Here is a 23,366-nt window from a genome sequence, read left to right as displayed (position 1 = left end):
CAGGGTTCTTGTGAGAATTAGTTTGCGGTCACGGTCCAAGAGAAAAAAAAATAATGGAACTGACTCCGAACTGAACTTGCCCGAGCTGAACCGTAATTTGATGACGCAACGAGAGAGAGAGAGAGAGAGAGAGAGAGAGAGAGAGAGAGAGAGAGAGACTTAACCTCCTCCCTCCCCTTCTCCCCCAACAGATACTTGCAGCAGCCGGAAAACCAAGACTCCGGGTTCGCCTTCACCTACCGCGGCCCCGTGCCCATGAAAGGAAGGAAGGAGCCCATGCAAGTGTGGTTCCTCAGCAGGCGGAGGGCGGCGTGAGGCAGCCGAGCAGGACAAGGGATGTGAGGGGCGGGGGGAGCATGGGCGGGGGGCGGGAGAGCTGATGACTGCTTCACCTCGTTTGCTACGAACAGTAATCATTGCCAAAGAGTTTGACGCTTTAATGAAACTAGTTTCATCTTAAATAATGTTTTCATGTTAAAAAAAAAAAAATCCTTTTTTTACATGCAGTGTCACCGTTCAGCATATGTTTAGTTATGAATTTTGATCGACAATGCTATGTGCGTTTATGAATGAATTTATGGGTATCGTTATAATTCAACGCCTTGTTTTCGTCACCCAGCTTTGTGATGGTTAAGTATTACGTGTGCTTACAGTGTGAGAAATTGTGTGCATATATATATATATATATATATATATATATATATATATATATATATATATATATATATATATATATATATATATATATATATATATATAATCCTATAAGTAATTTGTTCCCATGCCTTTATAGTAATGAACGGCCTGTATATATCAAAGGTCCATGTATTATTCCAGAGTTATAAATGTGATAAAAGTTTCGTGATTTATTTTTTCGCAGGCTGTTTTCTGTGGCAACAGAGTTGTGTGTGTGTGTGTGTGTGTGTGTGTGTGTGTGTGTGTGAGGGGGGGGTTGTACTGAAAATATAGATTAAAATATATATTCTGCATGGGAATATAAGGCTTTGTTTTTTTTTTCGACCTTTAATTAAACCAGGATATTAGTCTACTCATGGTCTGCCTTCTCTTTCCTCGCTCCTCACCCTTTTGATAGCCCCCCCCCCCCCCATCGGCTCCCTCCATCAACATCCTGCCCCAACAGCCTTGCCGCCCTTCTGAGTCTTTTATGCGAGGAACCTTGCCTCTGGTCCAAAGAGCGACACCGCCAATGGCTCCTAGCAAAGCCCTGAGAGATTGGGGACCATGGATGTGTGTCTGTCCTCCTCGGCACGTCCGCTGTACCAGGGACAAAGAGTTTTCAGTTTTCGTCGATAAGTCTATCCGAAATAACATTGTAGGCAAGCAAATTAATCATACAATATCCGATAAAATAAAATTTGGTGCAGATGTCTACCTGAACAGGTATAGGACATCTTGGGTTATTTCCAAGAAAACTTCCCTGGCTATTGCTATTGTACGCCATTAATTACCACGGTAATTCATCCCTACCGCTGGAAAAGTCCTCGATGAGTGTATTAAGCGTGAAGAAGAGGTGAGTTACTAGTACAGTGTGGGGGAAGGGGGTAGGTGCTGGGGGTGGGGATGTATAGCTATATATGTTGTTGTTGTTGTTGTTGTTGTTCATTTCCCTCTTCTTCCTTTCTCTATTTTAACCCTTCCCTTCCTTCTGTCCATGCCCTACTCTCCATCTCTGTCCTTGCTTGTTTTTCTACTACTTTTTATTTATTTATTTTATTTGTTATTTTTTTTTTGAGAGAGAGAGAGAGAGAGAGAGAGAGAGAGAGAGAGAGAGAGAGAGAGAGAGAGAGAGAGAGAGAGAGAGAGAGAGAGAGAGAGAGAGAGAGAGAGAGAGAGAGAGAGAGAGAGAGAGAGAGAGAGAGAGAGAGAGAGAGAGAGAGAAGAAGAAGAAGAAGAAAAAGAAGAAAAAGAGACAGATGGAGAGGAGAAATAGGAAAAGGAGAGAAAGATGGAGAGAAGAGGAGAGAAGGAATTATTCGTGTTCTTGCGCCAAGAACCGATGTAAACATTCGCTTTAACGGCATCCAAGAAGCTTAGTTATGTCACTGCGTGGTTAACTTAACGCGGCCGCCGCCAGAGAAGGCTACGTTTTCGCGAATATTATCCCCTATTTCAACAATAAATAGTCCTTGAATTGGATTTTGAAAGCGTTTCCATGATTGTTGAACGTTTGTAGAGAAGATATATGAAGAGCTAGTGATGTTTCATAAGGTAGGTAATGAAATATTGGCACGGTACTAAAACGAATCTTAACCCAGTAGGCTGTGCCCGAGAATAACTGGTACTTTGTGTGGATCCTGTCATTAGACCGGAACTAGAGTTATCGTGCTTTTTCTTGGGTCCCGGCCTCCGGCGTTCCCTCCTCTGCGTTCTGCGGGCCGCTGTCGGTGTGTGCCCCCCCCTAGCTGTCGCCTGAGCAAAGTAATCATTCGCTGCTTGGTAGTACGTGCCCTGTGCCTGACCCAAGGAGTGGAGGGGTCGGCAGCACAGTTATATACATATTATATATATATATATATATATATATATATATATATATATATATATATATATATATATATATATATAAAACTCTGTGGTCGCCATGGCTGCCAGCCTCCCGCGTCTGGCAACACTGGCTGTCGGCTGTCAGCTGACTGGTGGTCTGCCACAGCTGGTCGCGCTGCCCCGTGCCTGCCGTCGCTCAGGTATTTCACCAGCTTTGTTTCCTTTTTAAAGAAATTTTAGACTGTTTGCTCCTTTAACTAATGCCCTTAGGCTAGTGAGACAATACTTGACGGCGTCCCGTTGTGTGACAGTTGACGTACCGTGAATAAAAGGCCCAGCAAGAGCAGTGCCTGCCGTGAAGGTGTACCCGCGGCGGCGGCGGCGGTGCTGTGTGGATTACAGTGAAGGGTCGTCACTGGTGGCGTAGTGAAGGCGTAATGGCTTGGAAGGCGCCAGGCAGGGCACGGCTGCTGCCTCTGGCTCTGTTCTCTGGGCACTTGGTGAAACTCGAGGAAATGACTGAAAATTTGTTATCCACGGCACGGACACTCCCTGATGATGAAACATTTATATAGGATTACGACAGGACTGAGGGGCTGCTCAGCCCGGATGGTTTCCACCAGTCCCCCTGCTGGTTGGCTGTCAGGGGTGACCTCAGCAGACTGGAAGGATTACCTGGAACATTTCTCATCTCAACAAGGTGTATATTTTACAAACCAAAATTGGACATTTATTACTTCAGATAATCTTAGGAATAGCGGCTCCAAGCGGGTGCGCATTTAGGGCACGGTATGGTGGTAATTACAACATACATCTAGATACATAAATAAATGGTAATGTTAGTTGATGTTAATAATGTCTAAATAATGTTAGGAGTTTGATGTGAGGCTAGTGTCCACTAGTCTTTTGTAGTCCAGTGCTGTAAGTATATCACAAAAATCTATCAAAATATCAGATAATTAAGATTGTCAACTTTGTAATAAAGCAAAGGTGTTCTCTTCATATATGTTTTTTACCTTTTTTTGGCAGGGTGGGGTTTGTGAGAAAAAGGAAGGGGAGCCATAAGGATATTGAAAATTCATGAAGGGGGGAATGGAGTGAAAAAGGTTGAGAACCATTGATCTAGGCCCCATGGGTGACCAGATACCCAATAATAGGCTGGACAGTCCATTTTTTGCCACAACCTCTAGCCAGGCATCTGTACAGCTACTGTGTTTTGCCCAAAAATAGCTTCTGAGCTGCATAGAACACTTGATGTAGCTCACATAAATTTGTGAAGGTGTTGGGCACTGTCAATCTTAGTTACTGCACAAACAGCTCCAGAGCAAATCCAACAGGACCCCTGTTTTTGAAGGGGGAATGGCCCCTAAGCCCTCTTTTTTATTAGAGGTGGCTAAAAAAGGTGAATAAACCACTTAAACAATATCTATTGTTGGTACAGTAAAACGTATAAATATTTCAGATTCAAGAAATTTGAGAAGAGCACTGAGGAAGAGTTAAGAGTTTAGAGCTCTTGGTGCACAGTCTTACCTAGGATGGAGTGTGAGGTTTGCCTGGAATATTACAACGAGGGTAAGCGTCTGCCAAGGAGCCTCAGCTGTGGGCACACCTTCTGTACCCAGTGCCTGACCCAGATCATAAAGCGTGGCCCCCTCAGGTGTCCCTACTGCCGCGCCCACCACAGGGGCATTGTTCTGTGTCCTGCCGACCTCCCACTTCATGAAGAACTGGTTAGTTGTTTGCTGCTTTATCCTTCATATAGGCTTGATGATGTGTCTTGCTCCCTCAGTAGTCTGTCTCTTATCATTGACATCAGCCTAGAGCATATTTGAAGCCTGAGTTGTGGTTGGATAGCATTATGCAAATCAACTTTTCCCATGCCATGCCATTGTAGACAATTTCTGAATGCCAGTTGTTTGTTTTTATGCAATGAATATTACCAAGGGTCATAGCCGTCTGAAAAGAAAAAAAAAGTTACTACAATTATTGAACTGATGCTTTCCAAGTTAAATGAGAAGATTATAATTAAATGGGAGCTTTGTGAGCTAGATTTTGACAGGGGGCAGCATTGTGTCCACTCTCTTGCCCTGCAGGAGATGGAAATGCAATACTTCTTGTTTCTCTAAAAGGCTGTGAGGCATAGTTCTTTGATATTCCATTCAGATAAGTCAAACAAGTTTGTATAACAATGTAGGAGAGAAGACAGCATTGCTCATCTTGCATTATTTGTTGCAAAATGAAGCCATCCTGCAGCAAACCTGGCAGCCCCATCTGCTTGATGTCTCTTTATAAATATGATGCAAAAGTGATTGAAATAAGGCTACCAGTGATAGGTTACCATTCTAGTGATTTAAATTAGCACATGTATACTGACCATGTCAGCTCTGTCTTGTGGCAGAAATTTTTTGAATAAATGTTGTTACTTGATAACTCAGAAAGTCCCACATATATACGAGATTAGGTTGTGTTTTCAAAGGCAAAGCCCCACCAACATAGACTGGATGAGATCACATGGACACAGACAGACTGCATTAATACAGTGTCTGTGTCTGCTGTCGCATAGAAAGACAAACTACAGTATATAAATATGGTCTGTCTGTCCATGTGATCTCATCCAGTCTTTGTAGGGTGAGACTGGTCTTTGTAAACACAACCACCTTATCTCCTGTGTAGGATTCTTTCTGATTCTTTTTTTGCCAAATGTTGAAGCTGACACAGGCAACACATGGGCTTAGTTAAATTACGTGGTCACATCTCTGGTGCCCTCATAGCACTCACCTTTGTATAATACTTATAAAAAGAGGGCAAAGAGAAATTGTGGCTACCATAAAGGTGGCTTAATTTTGCAAGAAATAAAGCAAGTTGAACGATTCTTTCTTCTCTGCTATGTTGTCATATGAAATTATTTTAATTATTTGAATGTACTATATAACTCCTATCAGCCCTTTTTAATAAGCTAATGAGAGGCATGCATTTGTCTTCTTCAGGCTGAAAGACTAGATAGCATAGTGCTGCCCCCTACTTACAAGCAGTCGCCATTATCTCTTATTCTAATATTGATTACTTACTACCTTCTCAGACAAGACAGTTGGCAGAAACAAGAGCAGACACTCAAACAGGCGACTCCACAGAGGTATGGAATAACTTTTTCACCAGCAGTGTACACCAGTGCCATAACAAGTGAAGTTTATCTATATTGAAAAAGTTGCAATATCCACAAATAAAGCTAGCTTTTATACATGGAGATCATATAATTTCTTATCCTGCATGAAGTAACCTAACTAACCTTACAGAAAAAAAATGCATTGTTTAATCGTGCGCCTCATTCAGACACAACAGCTAAACGTACTTAAACTACGAGAAGATGTTAGGAAGGCGAGCACAAATGGACAACCCTTGTGGACCCTGCTGGCAACACAGGGTGGACAGACGCGCCACTCCCATGTCAGCCTCCTCAACAACCGCCTGCACCTCCATGTACTGGTGGATGGACAGCCTCCCTCAGGGCCTCAGACAGTCCCAGTAAGATGACCCACTTTGTTCATGCAGTCACATTCTGTGTTCTTTCATAACATTTACATGCATATGAATTTCTTATAAATCCCTCGTTATTCTTTTTTATATAGGAGGTAGATGTAGGGGATGTACAAAAAAGCTGTTCCCAGAGAGAATTAAAAGCTTTAAATAAAAGTTAACAAACTTAGCCTCTTCATTGTACATGAAAGGATGATATAGCAAGCTTCATGATGGAACTAGAAGATCTTTTCCTAGACTCCATCAATAACATATATTGCTTTAAGTTTATATTTCTGATCATGTAGACATAAAGGTAAAGGTAACGTTGGAGACATACGCTATAGTTTACATGGCCTCAGTGTTCATTCCATAACATTGGCCCTGAAACTGTGGCGGGTAGTAACCCATTACCCCGGGACAAAGGGCTAGTGTAACACTGAGTTGAAATTACCCTAGTTTACCTTCCCCCCCCCACCATTTTATTTATTGACCATTAGAGGAGGATGAGCTGGGGGGTTGTGGGGGCCAGGCCAAGATTCAAACCCAAGCCCACAGATTCATAGCTAGGCATGCTAATCACTGCATCATGAAGGGACTTAGTAGACATGTGAAGTTTATAATTATTTTAACATGATGTCTTAATTATTCTCATGCCTGGTACACATTCACACACTAAGCAAACCAGCCTCATGTAGCACTAAACAGTGTATAGTGTGTTTCTCCGTCCATTGTATTAGTGTGGTCTTTGTTGATAGAAAAAAAATCCCTATGAAAACAGCCATCTTGTTTTGGTTGTTACTTAAATTAATATACTACATTATTCTTTCAATCACCACTCTTAGAAATGTTAGAAAATGTTTGATCTGATTTTTATATATGTAGTTGTGTATAATTTTTCACATTTGAAATAAGTTTATACCTATATAAAGAAATTGTAGCTCAGCAATTTTTTTTTTTTCTTCTATTCTTAGGAAAAAATTAAGAATAAAAGTAAATTTCTCCATCCTTCTTTTCCAGTACAACCAAATACAGGACTTGCAGGACGAGGATTTCAGCACAGTGTTCTTTGACGTGACTCTGCAAGGCAGTTATCGAGGCCGTGTGTACATGGTGCTGCTGGACAACGAAGGAAGAACACGCCAGTTCAAGGCACTGTGCACGGGGAGCCTTGGACCGTCTTACCTCAGGACTCGCTTCCTGGAGGTCTCACGTAAGGGCACCTCGGGGGAGCAGGTCTGGGGTGGTGACTATGAACAAAATGATGGCACTGGAGGATCAGCTCTCCCTGGGATGGATCGAGGCGCAAGGAACAACCAGGATGTGGTGGCAGGCTTAGTTGCTGGGTTCTATTTCCATGGCTATGGTCAAGACCGCAACCCTTCTCATTTTGGAATATACACAAGGGACATGCCAGGGTATGTTGAAATGTCCGCCATGGGCAGAGTGATTGAGGGAATGGATGTTCTCACCAGTATTGTTAGCCTTGAGGACACCCGAAGCGCCTTCATCTCTGATTGTGGCCTCCTCTTAAGTCACTAAGAATTTAGTGTTGTTGTTTGTATCTTAGATTTCCAGAAAAACTGATTCTAATCATGTGTTGTGTGCTAAGCATTGGTTTCATGTACTATATACTTTAGTTTTCTCCCCTGGATGCCCTTCCTGCTGGCAACCTCTCGGCCAGCTAAATGGGCTTGAGAGCACCCCAAGAGTCACAATTCAATAGTCATTCCACATGGTGCATGAGAGTTAATATTGTCAACTTTGATGTTCCTGCACTTGTTGGCAACATGGTAGCATCAAAGTTTTGATGAATACTCTAATAAACAATTTTGAAAATATCTAATAGGTGAGCTAAGAAACACCTTTACAAGTAAATGGTTAAACTGACCAATTACTAGTCATCGTGTAAGGGAAAAGAAAATAAAGAATGTGGACTAGAGATAAAAGATATGGGAAGAAAGCATCTGTAGCCACCAGTACTGTGTAACGTTTGTCCAGCAGAAATAAATGTTTTGTTTTCCCCTTACTGTCAGGAGCTGGGTTATTTTATTGTAGAGTGCTCATGCCTGCAGAGTTTGTGAAGTTTGCGATTGGCTGTTTTGCCTCTCCGTACATAAAGAGTATTTGCTTCTGCTGGGTCCTAGTCTTATAGGTATTGCTGGTACTGAATATGTTAACTCTGGTTTATTCAACTGCTGTGTCAGGATCCCCTCGTGTCAAATAACAGCTGTTGACTGTTTTCTCCCTTTTAATTTCTTTATACTTGGCAGTTGGCAATCCTTTTAGTCTCACTTTTCAGGCAGCAAGCCTCATACAGTTAAATAATCCATCTCCCTGAGGTCACATCCCCATCACAAGAGCAGGCTGTGGCAGACTACATTCCCACATACACAGTGTAATCAGGCCACCTCTCTCATCTCTCAGTGTTAACAGCTGCATTTCTTTTAAATTTTCTTCATGTTTGGTCCTCCATTTCTGGTATACCAACTTGGAGGCTGTTCTTTGTCTTCTCTCCAGTTTCTTCTTCATAACATTATCCAGGTAATGAAATGCCATTTTTATATTCCTTTAACATACTGTATGCATATCTCCAAATGTATTGTTTATATTTTTTTTTGGTGACAAATCATCCTGAATTACCATCACCAGGCCCTTTCCCTCTTTTTCTCTTGCTATTACATCCCCCATTTTGTTGGTGTCTGTAGGTCTTATTTCACTTTTCCTCATTTCCAGAACGTGGCACAACTTTACATTGAATTACATTTCCAAGTTACAGTTCATTCATATATTTTGTCGATGTCTGTCTGCAACTCCTCACAATCCTTCTGGGTTCTTACTTTTCTCATTAATTTTGCATCATCTCCCAACAGGCTCATGTAACAGTTCACTCCTTCTGGCAAGATTAATATAGATTATATATAAACATAAACAGTGCCACCCCTGAACCCTGAGGCACTCCACTAGTCACTCCTCCAATTTGATCTTTTGTCTCTCATCACAGTGCTCATTTCTCTTCCTTCCAAATAGTCTTCCATCCAGCTTTTTACTTTCCCTTTCAAACCTCTTAGTGTCTTCCATTGTCCATGTGTGGAACTTAATCATAAGCCTTTATTTAGATCCAGATATATGCAAGCTGCCCATCCATCCCTTTCCTGTGTTTTATCTAGTACTCAAGTAGAAACTGTAACACATGATCATCCTCTTCTAAAGCCAAACTGCTTATTTGTTTATTCTCTTTTCAAATATTTAATCCATTGTTTCTTGATTACTCTCATATTTCACATATGATGCTTGACAAAGATACTGGAGTTTAATCTAATGACTCTTCTTTGCTTCCACTTTTGCAAATTGAAATTATATCTGCTCTCTTCCATTCTTCCAGGATTTTCCCCGTTTTTGTTTTGATCATCTGTTGGCTACACTCTTTTAGGATGTGCCCTGAAAACCCATTGAGGCTGGTTGCCTTTCTTTCCTCTAAGGTCCTCATCATCTCATCTCTCCTCAATTCACTTTCATTTCACCCATCCCTATTGTTTCTTCCTCTTTCTAGATTTATAAAAATTGATTCTCCTATAACACTGGAAATTTTCACTCGGAATCTCACTCATTTCTCTCGCCTCTTCATATATTATAAATTTTCACTCGGAATCTCACTCATTTCTCTCGCCTCTTCATATATTGGAAATTTTCACTCAGAATCTCACTTATTTCTCTCGCCTCTTCATATATTAGAAATTTTCACTCAGAATCTCACTCATTTCTCTCGCCTCTTCATATATTGCATTATTCACTTTCAAACGGGTTACACTCTCTTTATTTCTTATTTTTTTGTTTTAATATTTACAGAATAGTTCAAGAGTCCATCTTACACCTGTTGACAATATCTTTTTCATGTTCCTTTTCTTCTTATCTTCACGTAATGATTTTTTGCCAGTTTATATTTTTCTTTGTTTCTCTGTCATGTGCTTCCTCATTCTCTTCCATGCTTTATCCCTTATCTCCTTTGCCCTTTCACACTTCCCATTATAGCCTTCCCCATGTGTGTGTTTCCTGGCAGTGAATGGGTATTGGGTGTGAGTCGGGGGTTGTGTCTCGCCCCCCAGGTGTGATGTGAGGACCCAGCCGTGCCCTCACTGTGCAGCTCTAAGCTCTTCAGGGAGGGTGCTGGTGAATTATACCATGGTGAATGACACTCATAACACCCTCTAAATGACTTGTGACTTTAATTTTACAAATGAAAGCCTTACATCCATTTAAACTAAACAGTTGAAAGTCAGTTGCTAATGGTCCAACTGAATTTTGGTAATGTGAAAAGCCTATCATTAGGTTTATAATGTCAAATACTCAGTAAATTCTTGGAAGTCACAATTATATAATATAAGATGTTTGAGTAGGATTTAACAAATGTATCAAAACAAATTATATTTATTTTATCACAAGTACTTAATATATAATTATTAAATGTTTGCAAATAAATGTTTTACTAATCACTTTTTTATATAACCTTTGTAGTGCATGGAAATATGTACTTTTTTGTGCTTCCACTCACCAGCATGTCTCCCACTCACTGGCTGGCTGGCAACACAAGTACCTGCTTGGTGCCAGGGTAAGGCGGGAGCTGCAGCTGGTACTTCTCAGCGAGTTTAGGAGGCACAAAACGACCCCCCAAGATGTGATAGCGACCTATAATACAAGGTTATCATAAATTAAAGAAACGTAGTCCTGGCATCAATACCTAAACCTAACCTTCTGCACAGCAAACTCTTGTATGATCAAAGCCTTACATATTTTTATTGGACTGAGCCCACCAATATTTTCAAATTAATTTGCTATATATCACTAATCCCAATCCAGGCAGTTGGTATGCAGCTCACCCAGCTGTCCATCCTCCCTTTTGGGCTGGTTAATTATTGAGTACCTAGGAAACTTGGGGTAAGTAAACTGTGTCCATGGGTAGTGGGGTCTCTCACCCACCACAGGCTCAAGGGCCAATGCAACGGAGATGAACACTGCAGCCACGCGCACCTATAGCGTATGCCCCAACTTTGCCATTACCTTTCTGCATTCAGTGTCATGACTTTCACATGCAGCTTTCAATTGTAGGGTCTGTGGCTCAACACTAGGTAAAAAATACATACAATTTGTCCTTAAGACAAGAAGATGAACTGATGTCTCCATATTCCACTGCATGTCATAAGAAGTTACTAAACAGGACATAATTTATCTCTTATGATGCACAGTTGAGGCATGAGACTGCCCCACCCCTCTGTCTAGTTTTGCCTGGAACACTCATCAAATTTGTCATGCAGCCTTGTTGGACTCCTCACCCTGCCTGAGGGTTAGTTATTATGAGAACAAAAGGAGTCTGCAACAAGGCAAAGGGTGATTATAGCAGTACAGTAATCAATTATGATTACAATTTCTTTGCTAACATTTAACTCATTTTTATCACATACATTCTAAGTGTGCATATTATATTTAAACTAGTAGTACTCTTTCAAAACTCCCTTTAAATGTGTGATATTTTATGTCATTTTTCCACAACCCAACAATGGAAAACCAGTGTTTGAACTTTGCCTTCTAGCTCCCTTGGTAAAGTCTGGCACATGAAATGTTCATGTACAAAAGACTTCAGAGATACTGTCATGTCATGAAAACTAAGTACTGTCAGTCCTATGGTGAAGGCTGAGGCCTTGCTGACTTATGAAAGTGGCCTCCTGCCCTGCTTGATGTGGTGCTTGGCTTGGTGTCTGGAGCTTGGAACTTGATGTGGGGCTTGGCATGGTGTCTGGAGCTCAGTGTGGAGCTTGTCTTGGCTTGGAGCTGGCTAACTTGGTTTGGATGGCTTGCAGGCTGCAAGGTTTGGCCATAGACAGAATAATGGGTTACGGTTGGCTCCACTGGACTCAATGAGGTTTGGGTGAGTGAAGTGTTGCTTGGTGCAGTGTTGTCTCAAGACTAACAGAACGCTGAGGCCGCAGTGCTGACGTGTGTGGAAGCCACAGAGAGGGTGCGGGAGGCAACAGCTCACAGCCTTTGTTGGGAATGGATTCATGAATAAGTTACTGGCACACACAGTAGCATTATATAGGGTAGGCGGTGGCCGAACTGGTAGCGTACTGGACTGGACCCACATTGATATGGACTCACTATGTGAACAGTGAATCGAGCCATTTGTAGTTCCTTTTTATGAATGTGTCATTGGTTTGGGGGTAAGGCCACAATACCCGGAAGCACTCTTGGATTAGTGCACTTTAATATCTTGCACAAAGGGTCAAACACCATCTGCCACTGCTTATAAGTTAATAGGAATTTATTTATAAAAGTCTGGTGCTATTTTATAAAAATCTATTTCACAAGTTAAAAAGTTCAGATTAATGTACACGGAAGGAGTGAGCAAGTGCTTGTGGCTCCAGTGAGCTACCGACTCGGACTGACGGCATCGACAAAGTGATATGAGGCTGGGATGAATCCTTTGTCAGCAACTTGCTAACATCAGAGGAACAAATTCACATGAAAATCAGGTGATGAGGAAAGTTCCAAGCATAACTCTATGTAACTAGTTAAATACCCAAACACACACACAAACATACCTTTAAAATGCTTAGCACAGAGCTTTGGAGCTGTGAGGGACACCAACATGTCGGGGGCAAGGGCTGGGGCATCTGTGGGAGGCCCATCCTCCACGTGCCAGCCTGATGGTATGTCAACACTGACGACTGGCACTGTGGTCTGCAGGGTGAAACACCATCAGTGATAGGGGAGGCACCAAGTTTGATGAATCTGCTGTTTCCATACAAACAGTGATTTGAGCTATTTAAAAAAAAAAGCTATCCTATTGCTTCTCTTAAGGCTTGTCACAGACACAGCATCATAAAAAGTTAATTAATTTCCGGCTGTTAAAATTTGAACAATTGGAATTTTCAGACTAGTGAAATTATGATCAATGGACATTTACTGAACTGTTTCGTCTGGGTTAGTCAGCTGGGCATTACACTTACCTGGGAAAGAACCTCCAGGATGGGTGCAAAGAGTGGCCGCACAGGTGGCTTGAAGCTGAAGCCAAACAGGGCATCTACTACCAAGCCATACTCCCTGCAGTGAAAAGTATTGTACAAACATGTGATTCTCTGGACTCATTTCCAACACAAAGGACAATGCATTTGCCAATAAGCTTTGGCAGTAGTAAATCACAGTTATCATGGAAAGTCTAGGTGTTAAGTTTGCAAGTGTTTAACTATTGATTAGCTGCATGGCAATAACAATAACATTTGACAAAGACCAAAATAAAAAAAAGGATGCAATGTTGCAACTGTTTATTATGATACAATATCATTTAGCACTAGGCCTGCAACAGTTCATATTAACTATGTGTATATAAGCTGCTTACTTGTAAGCTTAGTTTAGGCAACACAACATCTGGGAAACAGAGAGTGAGATGGCCCAGGGGTCCTTGGAGGTCATAGCCAAGGTAGGTGTCCACTGTGTGTTACTTTCCCCGCTCTGAACTTTTACTATTCAGTTCACTGAAGAAATTATATGCATAAACATGTGATGCAGTGCAATGAATCCCAAATATAAACACAAAATCAACTTACTTGTTCAGAGCTTCAAGACTCGGCATGGTCTCAACGAAGGGGACATCATACATCTGACACTGCTTCACCAGGTTATTGAAGAGCGGCTTGTCCGTCGGCTTGGGGTACAGAATGGCCGGTGCAAAGCCAAGCAGCTTGAGGTGCCTGGAGCAGACAAGTCCGTCCCCACCATTGTTACCAGGGCCACAGCAAACCAACACATTTTTTCTCTCTTCTGGACTGTAGATCTGGGAGATGGAAGTAAGGGAGAGAGAACAAGAGTATTACACTAATATACTCACATAGATGCTCAGATCACACATGCCCTATGGTCCAGACTAGGTGAGCTGTCCCATTAAACCTAAGTAAAAAATCAACTGACAAAAAGGCATTGCAATTCTGCCTTAGCAAAGAGTAAGATGTAAGAAATGGCATTAGTTTGTTTTTGGATGAATCTGTCGTGGAGCACTCAACCAATGAAAGTGGGAAAACTTCCTTTGAGCAAATAATACCTCTCAGGAGGGGGTAGAAAGTTACACCTATACTAAATAGATAATATAATTCTATGTGAAGGCCACAATGCAGCAAGACTGATGCTTCATGATTATTTGACTTATGAGAAGGAACAGAAAAGGTGTAAGAAAAATATTTGTAGGCCTTTTTTTCTATAAAGGCTTTGGTGTTTCTAGTGAGTCATATATCATTTGAAAGAAAATTAAAAGTGTGTTTCTTCAATAATAAAATACAGAATAATATGAAATAATATCTAACCAATGTAATAAATAATACAATAAATAATATAGATTTTTCAGGAGAGAAAATTAAGTGCGTATGTTACTGATACTCTAGACTAGCACAGGGAGAAAACTACATTCTTAATGAACTTGTTGCAGCTGGAAGTAGGAACTGTCACCCACCTCAGCAACGGCATGTGCACAGCTCAGTCCAGCCAGCTCCATTAGCTGGTCCACACTGAACTGGTACTCATTGAAGAGTTCCAAGTCAACATTGGTGGCTTCCTGTTGGTTCAAGTGGCGTACTGTTGCCATTGTCCTTGAGCAGAAATGTGAAGATGGATGGGCGTCACCTGGATAACAAGACATACACTATCACCAATTTTTAGCAGCAAGAGTAAAAAATAAATTTGTATACACACTTCTGGACCATTCATTGAGCATAGAAAACAGCTTACATTGTAGAGGACATACGCTAGTCGGGCTGAAGGATGAGTCTGACTGCCCAGGCCTTATTCAACCTGGGGCCCACAGATTTGTAGCTAGATGTGGTAACCTCTACATCAAAAAGGCTCAATGATATAGGCATCGGTTAATCTAGCCAACAACTGCTTCTAATATACCCCCAAAAAAAACAGAAATCATGAGTGAGCACCTTGATGAGTATGGGGTGTGAAAAGAGTTTTGGAGTATAGAGGTCGTCTCAGCCCTTCCTTGACTCCAGCGGCCAGTCTTGCTCCATTAAAACAAACTCGTAACCTCTGAGTGGAAAACATTCACACTGGAGAAGAGATGAAATTATAGTTAATTACTTTAATACATACACCTGTTCTTTTACTATTTCAGGATACACTTGACCCCTCATTTTCTTGGATAGCAGATTTCTGTGACATAATCCGGCGGCCAGTAAATGCTTGACATATTCCCCGTGAAGTCCAAGAATCAAAATGGAAATCTGGGCTTAAAAAAATCTTGGGTCCAGCTATGTCTGGAGATTGCTGGACATATGCCTGGCCAAATCTGGGCATAACTCGAAAAGTAGACATTTGCGACGGAAATGAGGTAGAAAATCGTGCAATTCACTACATCTAACTCGAAAAGTAGACATTTGCGACGGAAATGAGGTAGAAAATCATGCAATTCACTACATCTATCACCAGAAAAACATGACCACGTAAGAAAATCGTTGGTTGGGTGAAACTGTAAATTGTCCGACGGTTATCACCAGAATAGACACCTCGGCCGATATCTATTCACTGGTTGTTCCCTTTACCTTGGTTGATGCCTTGTGTTCCGTCAGTGGTCGCCTCGCAGCACGACACACGCCTCTTCAGTGTTTCAGGGGCCGGATACACGCCCGCTCAGCACGCCCACACACACACACGCGGCACTGTTTACCTCGTCAGCTGTTGGTGTTGGTGGGCGGCGTCGCGGTTGTCGTACTCAAAGTGTGGTATTATCGTACTTCAGACCCTATTGCATTGACCACTCCATCGATAACTCTAAATGAATCTAGTTATAGAGGTGGAGGAGACAGTTTTATAATCGGAAATCGGCAAATATAAGAGGCTGAGCGCGGCAATCTGGCATCGTTGGCCGTTCACCGTTCCTTTACTCGACACATTCAACCTCCATTGCACCCAGGAAATCCTTCTCGATCATCAACTTCAGCCATTACTACAGACCTAAAGTATATGGGAAGATAGATAAATATAGTCTGCTGTAGGACAAAATGCTTTCTCAACGTTCTCCGTCTGATTTTGTCCTAGCTCGAACCCACTACATATACATCCCTTCTCCTTTGTTGTTTTACTTGCAACAATAAGCTATCAATCAATCAATCATATTCTGAATTTCGACTGTTAGGGCGATAGACGCTACCAACACCCACATCAACTATTTGCAAAGGACGAAAACATGATCAATCGGATTCTAGAGATTGTTTTTGGGGGTTCGGGGTTTAGAAGAAGGGTCAAACTATCACCAGGGTCATTAAATTACCCCTGGAAAGCCCCATAACCCCTACGAAAGCCTTGTCATATGTGTGTGTTTGGGCGACGAAATGTTTAAGAATATGTCCCTTGCTTTGGTTGTTCGCATGTTATCATTTCTACGTATATGACTAGCCGGATTTCTTTTTTTCTGAATCGCTATGAGATTAGCTTCAATCTTAGTTTGTTCTGTAATCCATAATATATTATAGCTCCCATACTCGCTTCCTGTCTCCCTGTGTCATGGCCAGCTTTTTTTTTTTTTCTCTCTCCATTCCTCTTTGAGCATTTGGGTCGTATTTTGAGACATTTCGCCTCCCAAGAACACATATTTGACAAGGCTTTCGCAGCAGTTGTGGGCATTTCCAGGAGTAGTTTTATGACCGTGGTAGTAGTTTGACCCTTCTTCTGTACCATGAACCTGAAGAAACACTCATTAGAACTCGAGTGACCCCCTCTTTGACCTTTAGAAATAGCTGGTCTGAGAAGCGAAAGTGTCTTTTAATACCGAACTCTTTCTAGCTCTTTGAGAGGCGCCAATTATCTGGGTCTTGTGCTGGGACTGGTAGGATACACAATTTTGCAATGCCAGGGAGGCTCATTGTAGTGTTTATTTATCTTTGTTTATCATTCAATGACTACCATAATAAAGAAATAATTAATCAAGTTTTTAGATTAACTTAAACTGCACAAGAAATCATAGTGGCAGGACTACACAATGGAAGCAGAGAGACAAGACTGCATAAATGAATCAGTGAATTTATGTTGTGGTAAATCAAATAAGACCAACCTTTCAACAAGGATCACACAGCTACTATGGATTTCAGAGGCTGTGTTATATCGTTTTTTTGGAATATCTCGGTAACTTTCTGTTGATATAGTTCATTATCAGAGGGGTGGTGGAGGCACATACTCTTGACATGAAGGAAATCGGAAATCGCGATATGACACGTGAAAGTACGGATACCCACCGTGACGTCAATAACACGTCATATCCCCCAGCCCTGCTCTCTCTCTCACACACACACACACACACACACACACACACACAACACATTACTACTGGTGCATGCTGGCTGTATGTGCATGCTAAGATCCTATGATATATATATATGCGTATTATATTTATTATATTTGTTGATGATTTTTTTTGGTGTGAAATTACGGGGAGTAAGAGGAGATAGTAAGAATTGATAACGAGCGTGAATGATGGCAGTCAGGTCGAGTGTTTGATGATGTGGAACAGATTCAGAACGGAGATATCTTTTTTTGACCCCCGCTTACAGTTAATAAAAACAACTCCATCAGCCTACTGCTTAAGCAAATTCCATTTCCAGTAGCTAATTCAGCCAATGATGATGAATTGCGTTATGAGCATTTAACACAAGAGGACAAATGGCATTAACACACATCGCATATGTCAGTTCAGTGGTATAGGAGTCCTAAGAAAATAAATGATAAGAATAGATAGCAAGGGATGGTATGATTTATATACGGCAGCGTGGGCGTGACAGACCATTCAGAACAGCACTAGCCGTGAACTCGAGAAGACGCTAAGACGATTATGATTATTAGGGGCCGCTTTCACAGTTGTTTTGTTTGTTTTGATCGTTACCAATGGCGGCGATGGACGCTATGATTTTCCACGTGAAACTGGCCTATGGGGTAGTGGCGGCTGCAGAGGAAGGGAGGGGTGTTGAGAGTGTGTGCCAAGGTGCGGGGCGAGGCTAAGGGCCATATTTTTAAACATTTCTGCACCCAAGAACACGTAATTTACAAGTCTTTCGTGGGAGTTTAGGGCATTTCCAAGGGTACTTTTATGACCCTGGTGGTAGTCTGAGCCTTCTTCTGTACCGTGAACCTAAAAGAACACTCAATAGAACTCGATTAACCTCCTTTTTGGCCTTTGGAAAGAGTTGGTGTGAGGGGTGGGAACATCTTACAATGCCAACCTTACCCCGCAGCCGGCACCACCCCATCGTCCAGTTTTACGTGGATTTACTATAGCGGCGATAACAGCCATTGGTAACGATCAAAGCAAACAAAACGAGTGTGCAAGAGGCCCTAAAAGACAGCCAATCATAAATCCAATAACTTGGTGGCGTGACAAAATACCCAATATTTATCTGAGCAGAAGCTAACACGATGATTATTATTGATATGGTACTTTGTTCGAGGAAACGTTACGTCATTTCTTTAAGATCTTCGGAGAACTTAAAAATTGCTATTGAACTGCAACACCATCAAGTTTTTGGCGTGGCACGGGCCGGGGGTCTACGAGTGCACCAGAAGCCATTCAGCCTCAAACCAGTTTCAAATATTACATCATTACTCAATATTACTACGGCCTGACATACATAATTATCTACCCCATATCTACAGGGTGTTTGTGTGGGAGGGGAGGTCATGGAGAAGAGGGGAGGGTAAGGGAGGGGAGGGTAGGGGGAAGAGAAGGGAAGAAGGAAGGGGAGGGAGACGGAAGAGGAACGGAGAGGAAAGGTGAGGAGGGGATGGATGGGAAGGGAAAGGGAGAGGATAGGTAAGGGAAGTTGGGGAGGGAAAAGGAGGAAAGGGGGAAGGGGAGGAGGGGGAGAGAAAGGGAGGAGGGGAGGGAGAAAGGCAGGGGAGGGGAAGGGAAGGGGAGGAGGGGAGGGAGAAAGGAAGGGGAGGGAAGGAAAGGGGGAGGAAAGAGGAAAGAAGGGGAGGAGGGGAAGGGAGTTAACTATATCATAAACCACAAATTTGGGGCTCATCTTAATTTTGTAACTATTATTATTATTATTATTATTATTATTATTATTATTATTAGTAGTAGTAGTAGTAGTGTTTTTATTTGTTGCTGTTATTAGTTGTTGTTCTTGTCATTGTTATTCGTTTTGCTACTGTTGTGAGTGTTGGAGGTTTTTTTTTTTTTTCTTCTTCCTTACCTACTTTTTTTCCCTCTTCTCATTATCATCACTATCATTTCTTCTTCTTCTTCTTCTTCTTTCTTCTTCTTCTTTCTTCTTCTTTCTTCTTTCTTCTTTTTTTCCTCTTCTTCTCTGTGAATTGGTATACCTTTCACTGTTTTCCCTGTAATCCACGTCCTTTCTCCCCATCACTTACTCCAACAGTCCCTCCTCTGTGCTGGCATGCTGGTCTAATCCACTACGAGGAGACTAGAGCTTCATTCATATGTCGAGGTCTCCATGGTCGAGTTCGCAAAGGGCCGGATGCAGTCTGTGACCACCTCGGAGGCGTGGAACTGCACCAGAATGACGAAGTAGGTCGCCAGTAGGCTCGTCACCTGCAAACATGATGGAAGGCGAGATGAAGGTCAGTGATACGGTTCGGATGACGGGGCAAGAGTAAGGACAAGGAGTAGAGTTGATGGACCAGGAGAGAGGGCCAAGTTAATGATGGGAACTCGAAACGGACAAACAAAGAAGAGGTGAAGGTATAAGGAATTAGTTGATGGTGAATGACAGTATTTCAGGATGGTAAAGCATGCACAATAAGTCAGAAATAGTGGAGGAAACGTTCAGGAAGGGATAAGAGATGCGGGATAAGGAGAAAAGACGAGGAATGGTGGAGGAAGCGAAATACCAAGGACGACAGGGATGTTTTTTTTTAGGGATAATGAATGCAGCCCGCAGGAAGGGATGAGAGACGCACAGGGTAGTTGGAGTGGAGGAAGGAAGATGCTGTGGCTCAGTTTTATGTAGTACGTACCCTCAATGCCCGCTTCTTCCGTGGTGCAGTGGTTGGCGTGCCCCGTACCCCCCCCCCCTCTCTCTCTCTCTCTCTCTCTCTCTCTTGCACACACACACACACACACACACATATATGGTGCAGTGGTTCGCACGCTCCCCTTACAACCGAGAGGTCCCAGGTTCAATTTAGAGACGGGGCGGAGACGGATGGGCAGTCTGCGTGTAGTAGATACACTGAAGCAGCGCGTGGCCCCGGTACTCATCTCCGTGACATTGGCCCTTGAGCCTGTGGTAGGAGGGAGCCCATTACCCCGGGGCACAGGGCCAGCGTGACATCCGGGTTACCACAGTTTACCTTCCCCAGGTTTCCCCAGGTACCCATTTATCGACCAGCCCGAGAGGGAGGATGAACAGCTGGGTGAGCTGCACGCCGACTGCCCGGGCCGGGATTCGAACCCAGGCCCCCGGAGTAGAAGCCAGGCACGCTGACCACTAGACCACGGAGGCTATCCTTATTATATAGGTTGAGCCACTGTAACACCCATAAAGGTACAGCACAAATCACCATTTTCACTGAGCACGCTGCGGTGAGAACACAGTGAAGTGAACCAGTTTCCCGCCCAGAACCATTTGTGTACATGTGTGACATCATCCGCGGTGCATTGTGGGTAAAACAAATGCTTAGTGAGCTATCCTTATAGTATATAATCCTTGGTAGATGCCATCTCAGAGAGGCAGAGGTTGTGCAAAGACCACTATTTTCGCTGCCAGGATCGGTCACTGTTCCCCCTTGAGTAGGGGGGATGGTGGTGTGTGGTGTGTGAGGTCCCAGCAGCACCCAGAGGTCGGTGTTCAGTACTCAAAAGAGGTATCTCCGGAGGATAGTGGCTGGCGACCATAAGTCAGCACGTGATCAGGCCGCGGTGAATCACACTCGCACGCGACTCACCGGCAGAAAGCAGTGACGTCCCAAGTGGAAGAGTCCCCACATGTCGCCGGTCCTCATCCTGCTCTCCTCCAGCTCATCACACACCTGCCACACCTGTAGAGTGAAATATAAATTTGTTAATGAAGTTGAAAAAAAATAAATAAACTCACTTCAACACTTACCCACAAGCGTCTTGTATTTCCATCCGTACATTAGACTAATTCAGTGCTGCATGAAGTATGAGAGGAAAGGTTTTTTTACTAGGTAAATAATAATAATAATAATAATAATAATAATAATAATAATAATAATAATAATAATAATAATAATAATAATAATAAAAATGCCTATAATAATTATAACAAAAAAGTCTAGCAGAGCTGTGTATGCCTCGAAGCAGGCCTGCAGGTCACAATGCCGGGCCCCTAGCAGGCTTCCATGCCACAATGCCGGGCCCCAAACGTAACATGTTAACTGGGTGGGCGACTACCCACCTACAAAAATAAATTGCTCACCCACTAAATTAATTTCGCCCAAATTATAAAATGTCACGTTAGAAAAAATGAAGCTTATTGATTATTATTAATTATTAACTCTGTAAAAAAAAAAAAAAATGACCAGCGCCCACCCACTAAAAAATTCTTAGGTTTAGCCCCGCCATAATGCCGGGGCCAGCCAGCGCCCGCCGGCCCAGCTCGTGCACCCACCTGGCCCAGCTCGTGCACCCACCTGGCCCAGCTCGTGCACCCACCTGGCCCAGCTCGTGCACCCACCTGGCCCAGCTCGTGCACCCACCTGGCCCAGCTCGTGCACCCACCTGGCCCAGCTCGTGCACCCACCTGGCCCAGCTCGTGCACCCACCTGGCCCAGCTCGTGCACCCACCTGGCCCAGGAGAGACGGAGACGTGACGTGCAGACTCAGGCGACGAAGCTTCTGGCGCACCTCATTACACTGCGGGGGAGAGAGAGAGAGAGAGAGAGGAGAGGAGAGGAGAGGAGAGGAGAGAGAGAGAGAGATATCATTATTATTATTATTATTATTATTATTATTATTATTATTATTATTATTATTGTTATTATTATTATTATTAGTTTCATCACAATCATCATCATCATTATTATTATTATCAGTTGTAGTAGTAGTAGCAGCACTTGCTATAGTTGTTGTTGTTGTTGTAATTAAGAACAGAAGAATGAAGGGAGTCTGCAAGAGGCCGGTTGGCCCATACGAGGCAGCTCCTGTAATCCTAACCACACCTTACCTCACTATCCATGACTTTATCCAACCTCTTCTTGAATGTATCTATGGTATTGGCACCCACAACATGGCTGCCAAGCCTGTTCCATTCATCCACCACTCTATTGGTAAAACAATTCTTGCCTACGTCCTTGTTGAATGTGAATTTGTCTTACTTAAAACCATTGCTACGTGTCCTACCTGGTTCTTTTACAACCAAAACCCTATTGACATCCCCTTTATTAAAGCCCTTCATCCATTTATAGACTTCGATCAGGTCTCCTCGCAACCTTCACCTTTCTAGAGAGTGTAGGTTTAAATGCTTCAGTCTGTCCTCATAAAGCAAGTTTCTCAACACCTGAATCATCTTTGTCATCCTCCTCTGTACAGATTCTAACATCTTGCTATCCGTCCTGTAGTAGGGTGACCAGAACTGAACCGCATAACCGAGATGACGTCTAACTAGTGCTAAGTAGATGTCACTGCTATTGCTAGTTACCTTGACCTTTCTTTCTTCTGCCTTGCCATCAGAGGGCAGGGCATATGTTGCCAACAAACAGTCACCGACCTATCCTATGCTGTGCGGTGTTAAGGGGCCGGGGGCTAAAGTCCGAAACACACACACAAGTATCTTGGTGTCCACCTATCCACTGACCTTAAGTTCAACACCCACATAGACCACATCAGTGCCACAGCCAACCGAACTCTGGGGTTCCTGAGGAGGAATTTACATAACTGCACACCTGACATTAAACACATAGCTTATGACACACTTGTGAGACCAACACTGGAATACTGCTCCACGGTGTGGGATCCTCACACACACAGAAACACTGATAGGTTAGAACAAATCAACACCAAGGCGGCTAGGTTCATTACAAACAATTACACTCGAACGCCTGGCATCACAACACGGATCAAACAACAAATAAACATGGAACCTCTTCACATACGCAGACAAGCACACAGACTTACACTTATGTACAAGATCACAAACACTCACATTGACATTGATCCACATACATACACAACACAAACAGTCAACGTACTCGTAACACACACATCCATAAATACCAAACATTTCACACTAACACGACGCATACAAGCACTCATACTTTCCACGTACCATACGCGACTGGAACAGCCTCCCTCAACAGATTTTAGACTCCGGTACAATAGACTCATT

The 23,366-nt window shown here is 42.7% G+C and overlaps 3 protein-coding genes and 1 long non-coding RNA gene across 9 annotated transcripts in view; 2 read left to right on the top strand and 2 right to left on the bottom strand.

The window, feature by feature from the left end:
• Nucleotides 1-979, top strand: part of LOC126987605 (guanylate cyclase soluble subunit beta-1-like) — an 80,516-nt gene extending 79,537 nt beyond the window's left edge. The window contains exon 13 of one of the 2 annotated variants that reach the window (XM_050844726.1): nt 192-979. In XM_050844726.1, the coding sequence (XP_050700683.1) occupies nt 192-315 (124 nt within the window). In that variant the 3' untranslated portion in view covers nt 316-979. The remainder of the gene's footprint in view (nt 1-191) is intronic. The other variant, XM_050844725.1, reaches the window with a different exon arrangement.
• A 1,631-nt stretch (nt 980-2,610) lies between these two features.
• LOC126987602 (uncharacterized) lies at nt 2,611-10,508 on the top strand. Of its 3 annotated transcripts, XM_050844719.1 has the most exons (6): nt 2,649-2,705; nt 2,817-3,205; nt 3,968-4,235; nt 5,585-5,638; nt 5,836-6,027; nt 7,039-10,508. In XM_050844719.1, exons 3-6 carry the CDS (start codon nt 4,041-4,043, stop codon nt 7,558-7,560), a joined length of 963 nt encoding a protein of 320 aa, XP_050700676.1. In that variant the 5' UTR covers nt 2,649-2,705; nt 2,817-3,205; nt 3,968-4,040; the 3' UTR covers nt 7,561-10,508. The 3 variants fall into 3 exon arrangements, with proteins under 3 accessions (XP_050700675.1, XP_050700676.1, XP_050700674.1); XM_050844718.1 differs by lacking the exon at nt 2,817-3,205 and having other exon boundaries at nt 2,611-2,705; XM_050844717.1 differs by lacking the exon at nt 2,649-2,705 and having other exon boundaries at nt 2,722-3,205.
• Nucleotides 4,288-15,775, bottom strand: LOC126987603 (NAD(P)H-hydrate epimerase-like). 3 transcript variants are annotated; one of them, XM_050844721.1, is made up of 8 exons: nt 15,606-15,775; nt 14,988-15,113; nt 14,516-14,685; nt 13,620-13,846; nt 13,023-13,116; nt 12,615-12,753; nt 10,571-10,704; nt 4,288-4,461 (listed from the first exon to the last, which is right to left on the bottom strand). In XM_050844721.1, the coding sequence occupies exons 2-7, from the start codon at nt 15,106-15,108 to the stop codon at nt 10,586-10,588; spliced, it is 870 nt and encodes a 289-aa protein (XP_050700678.1). In that variant the 5' UTR covers nt 15,109-15,113; nt 15,606-15,775; the 3' UTR covers nt 4,288-4,461; nt 10,571-10,585. The 3 variants fall into 3 exon arrangements, with proteins under 3 accessions (XP_050700678.1, XP_050700677.1, XP_050700679.1); XM_050844720.1 differs by lacking the exon at nt 4,288-4,461 and having other exon boundaries at nt 10,433-10,704; XM_050844722.1 differs by lacking the exons at nt 4,288-4,461; nt 14,988-15,113 and having other exon boundaries at nt 10,433-10,704; nt 15,606-15,767.
• A 3,233-nt stretch (nt 15,776-19,008) lies between these two features.
• On the bottom strand, nt 19,009-21,897 carry LOC126987471 (uncharacterized). Its single transcript, XR_007740917.1, has 3 exons — nt 21,827-21,897; nt 20,965-21,057; nt 19,009-19,609 (listed from the first exon to the last, which is right to left on the bottom strand). It is a non-coding gene; the product is annotated as an uncharacterized LOC126987471 (long non-coding RNA).
• Between the last annotated feature and the right edge of the window lie 1,469 nt (nt 21,898-23,366).

Source organism: Eriocheir sinensis, chromosome 65, assembly GCF_024679095.1.
Source record: "Eriocheir sinensis breed Jianghai 21 chromosome 65, ASM2467909v1, whole genome shotgun sequence".
Lineage (NCBI taxonomy): Eukaryota > Metazoa > Arthropoda > Malacostraca > Decapoda > Varunidae > Eriocheir > Eriocheir sinensis.
This window is presented reverse-complemented; position numbering and strand designations above follow the sequence as displayed.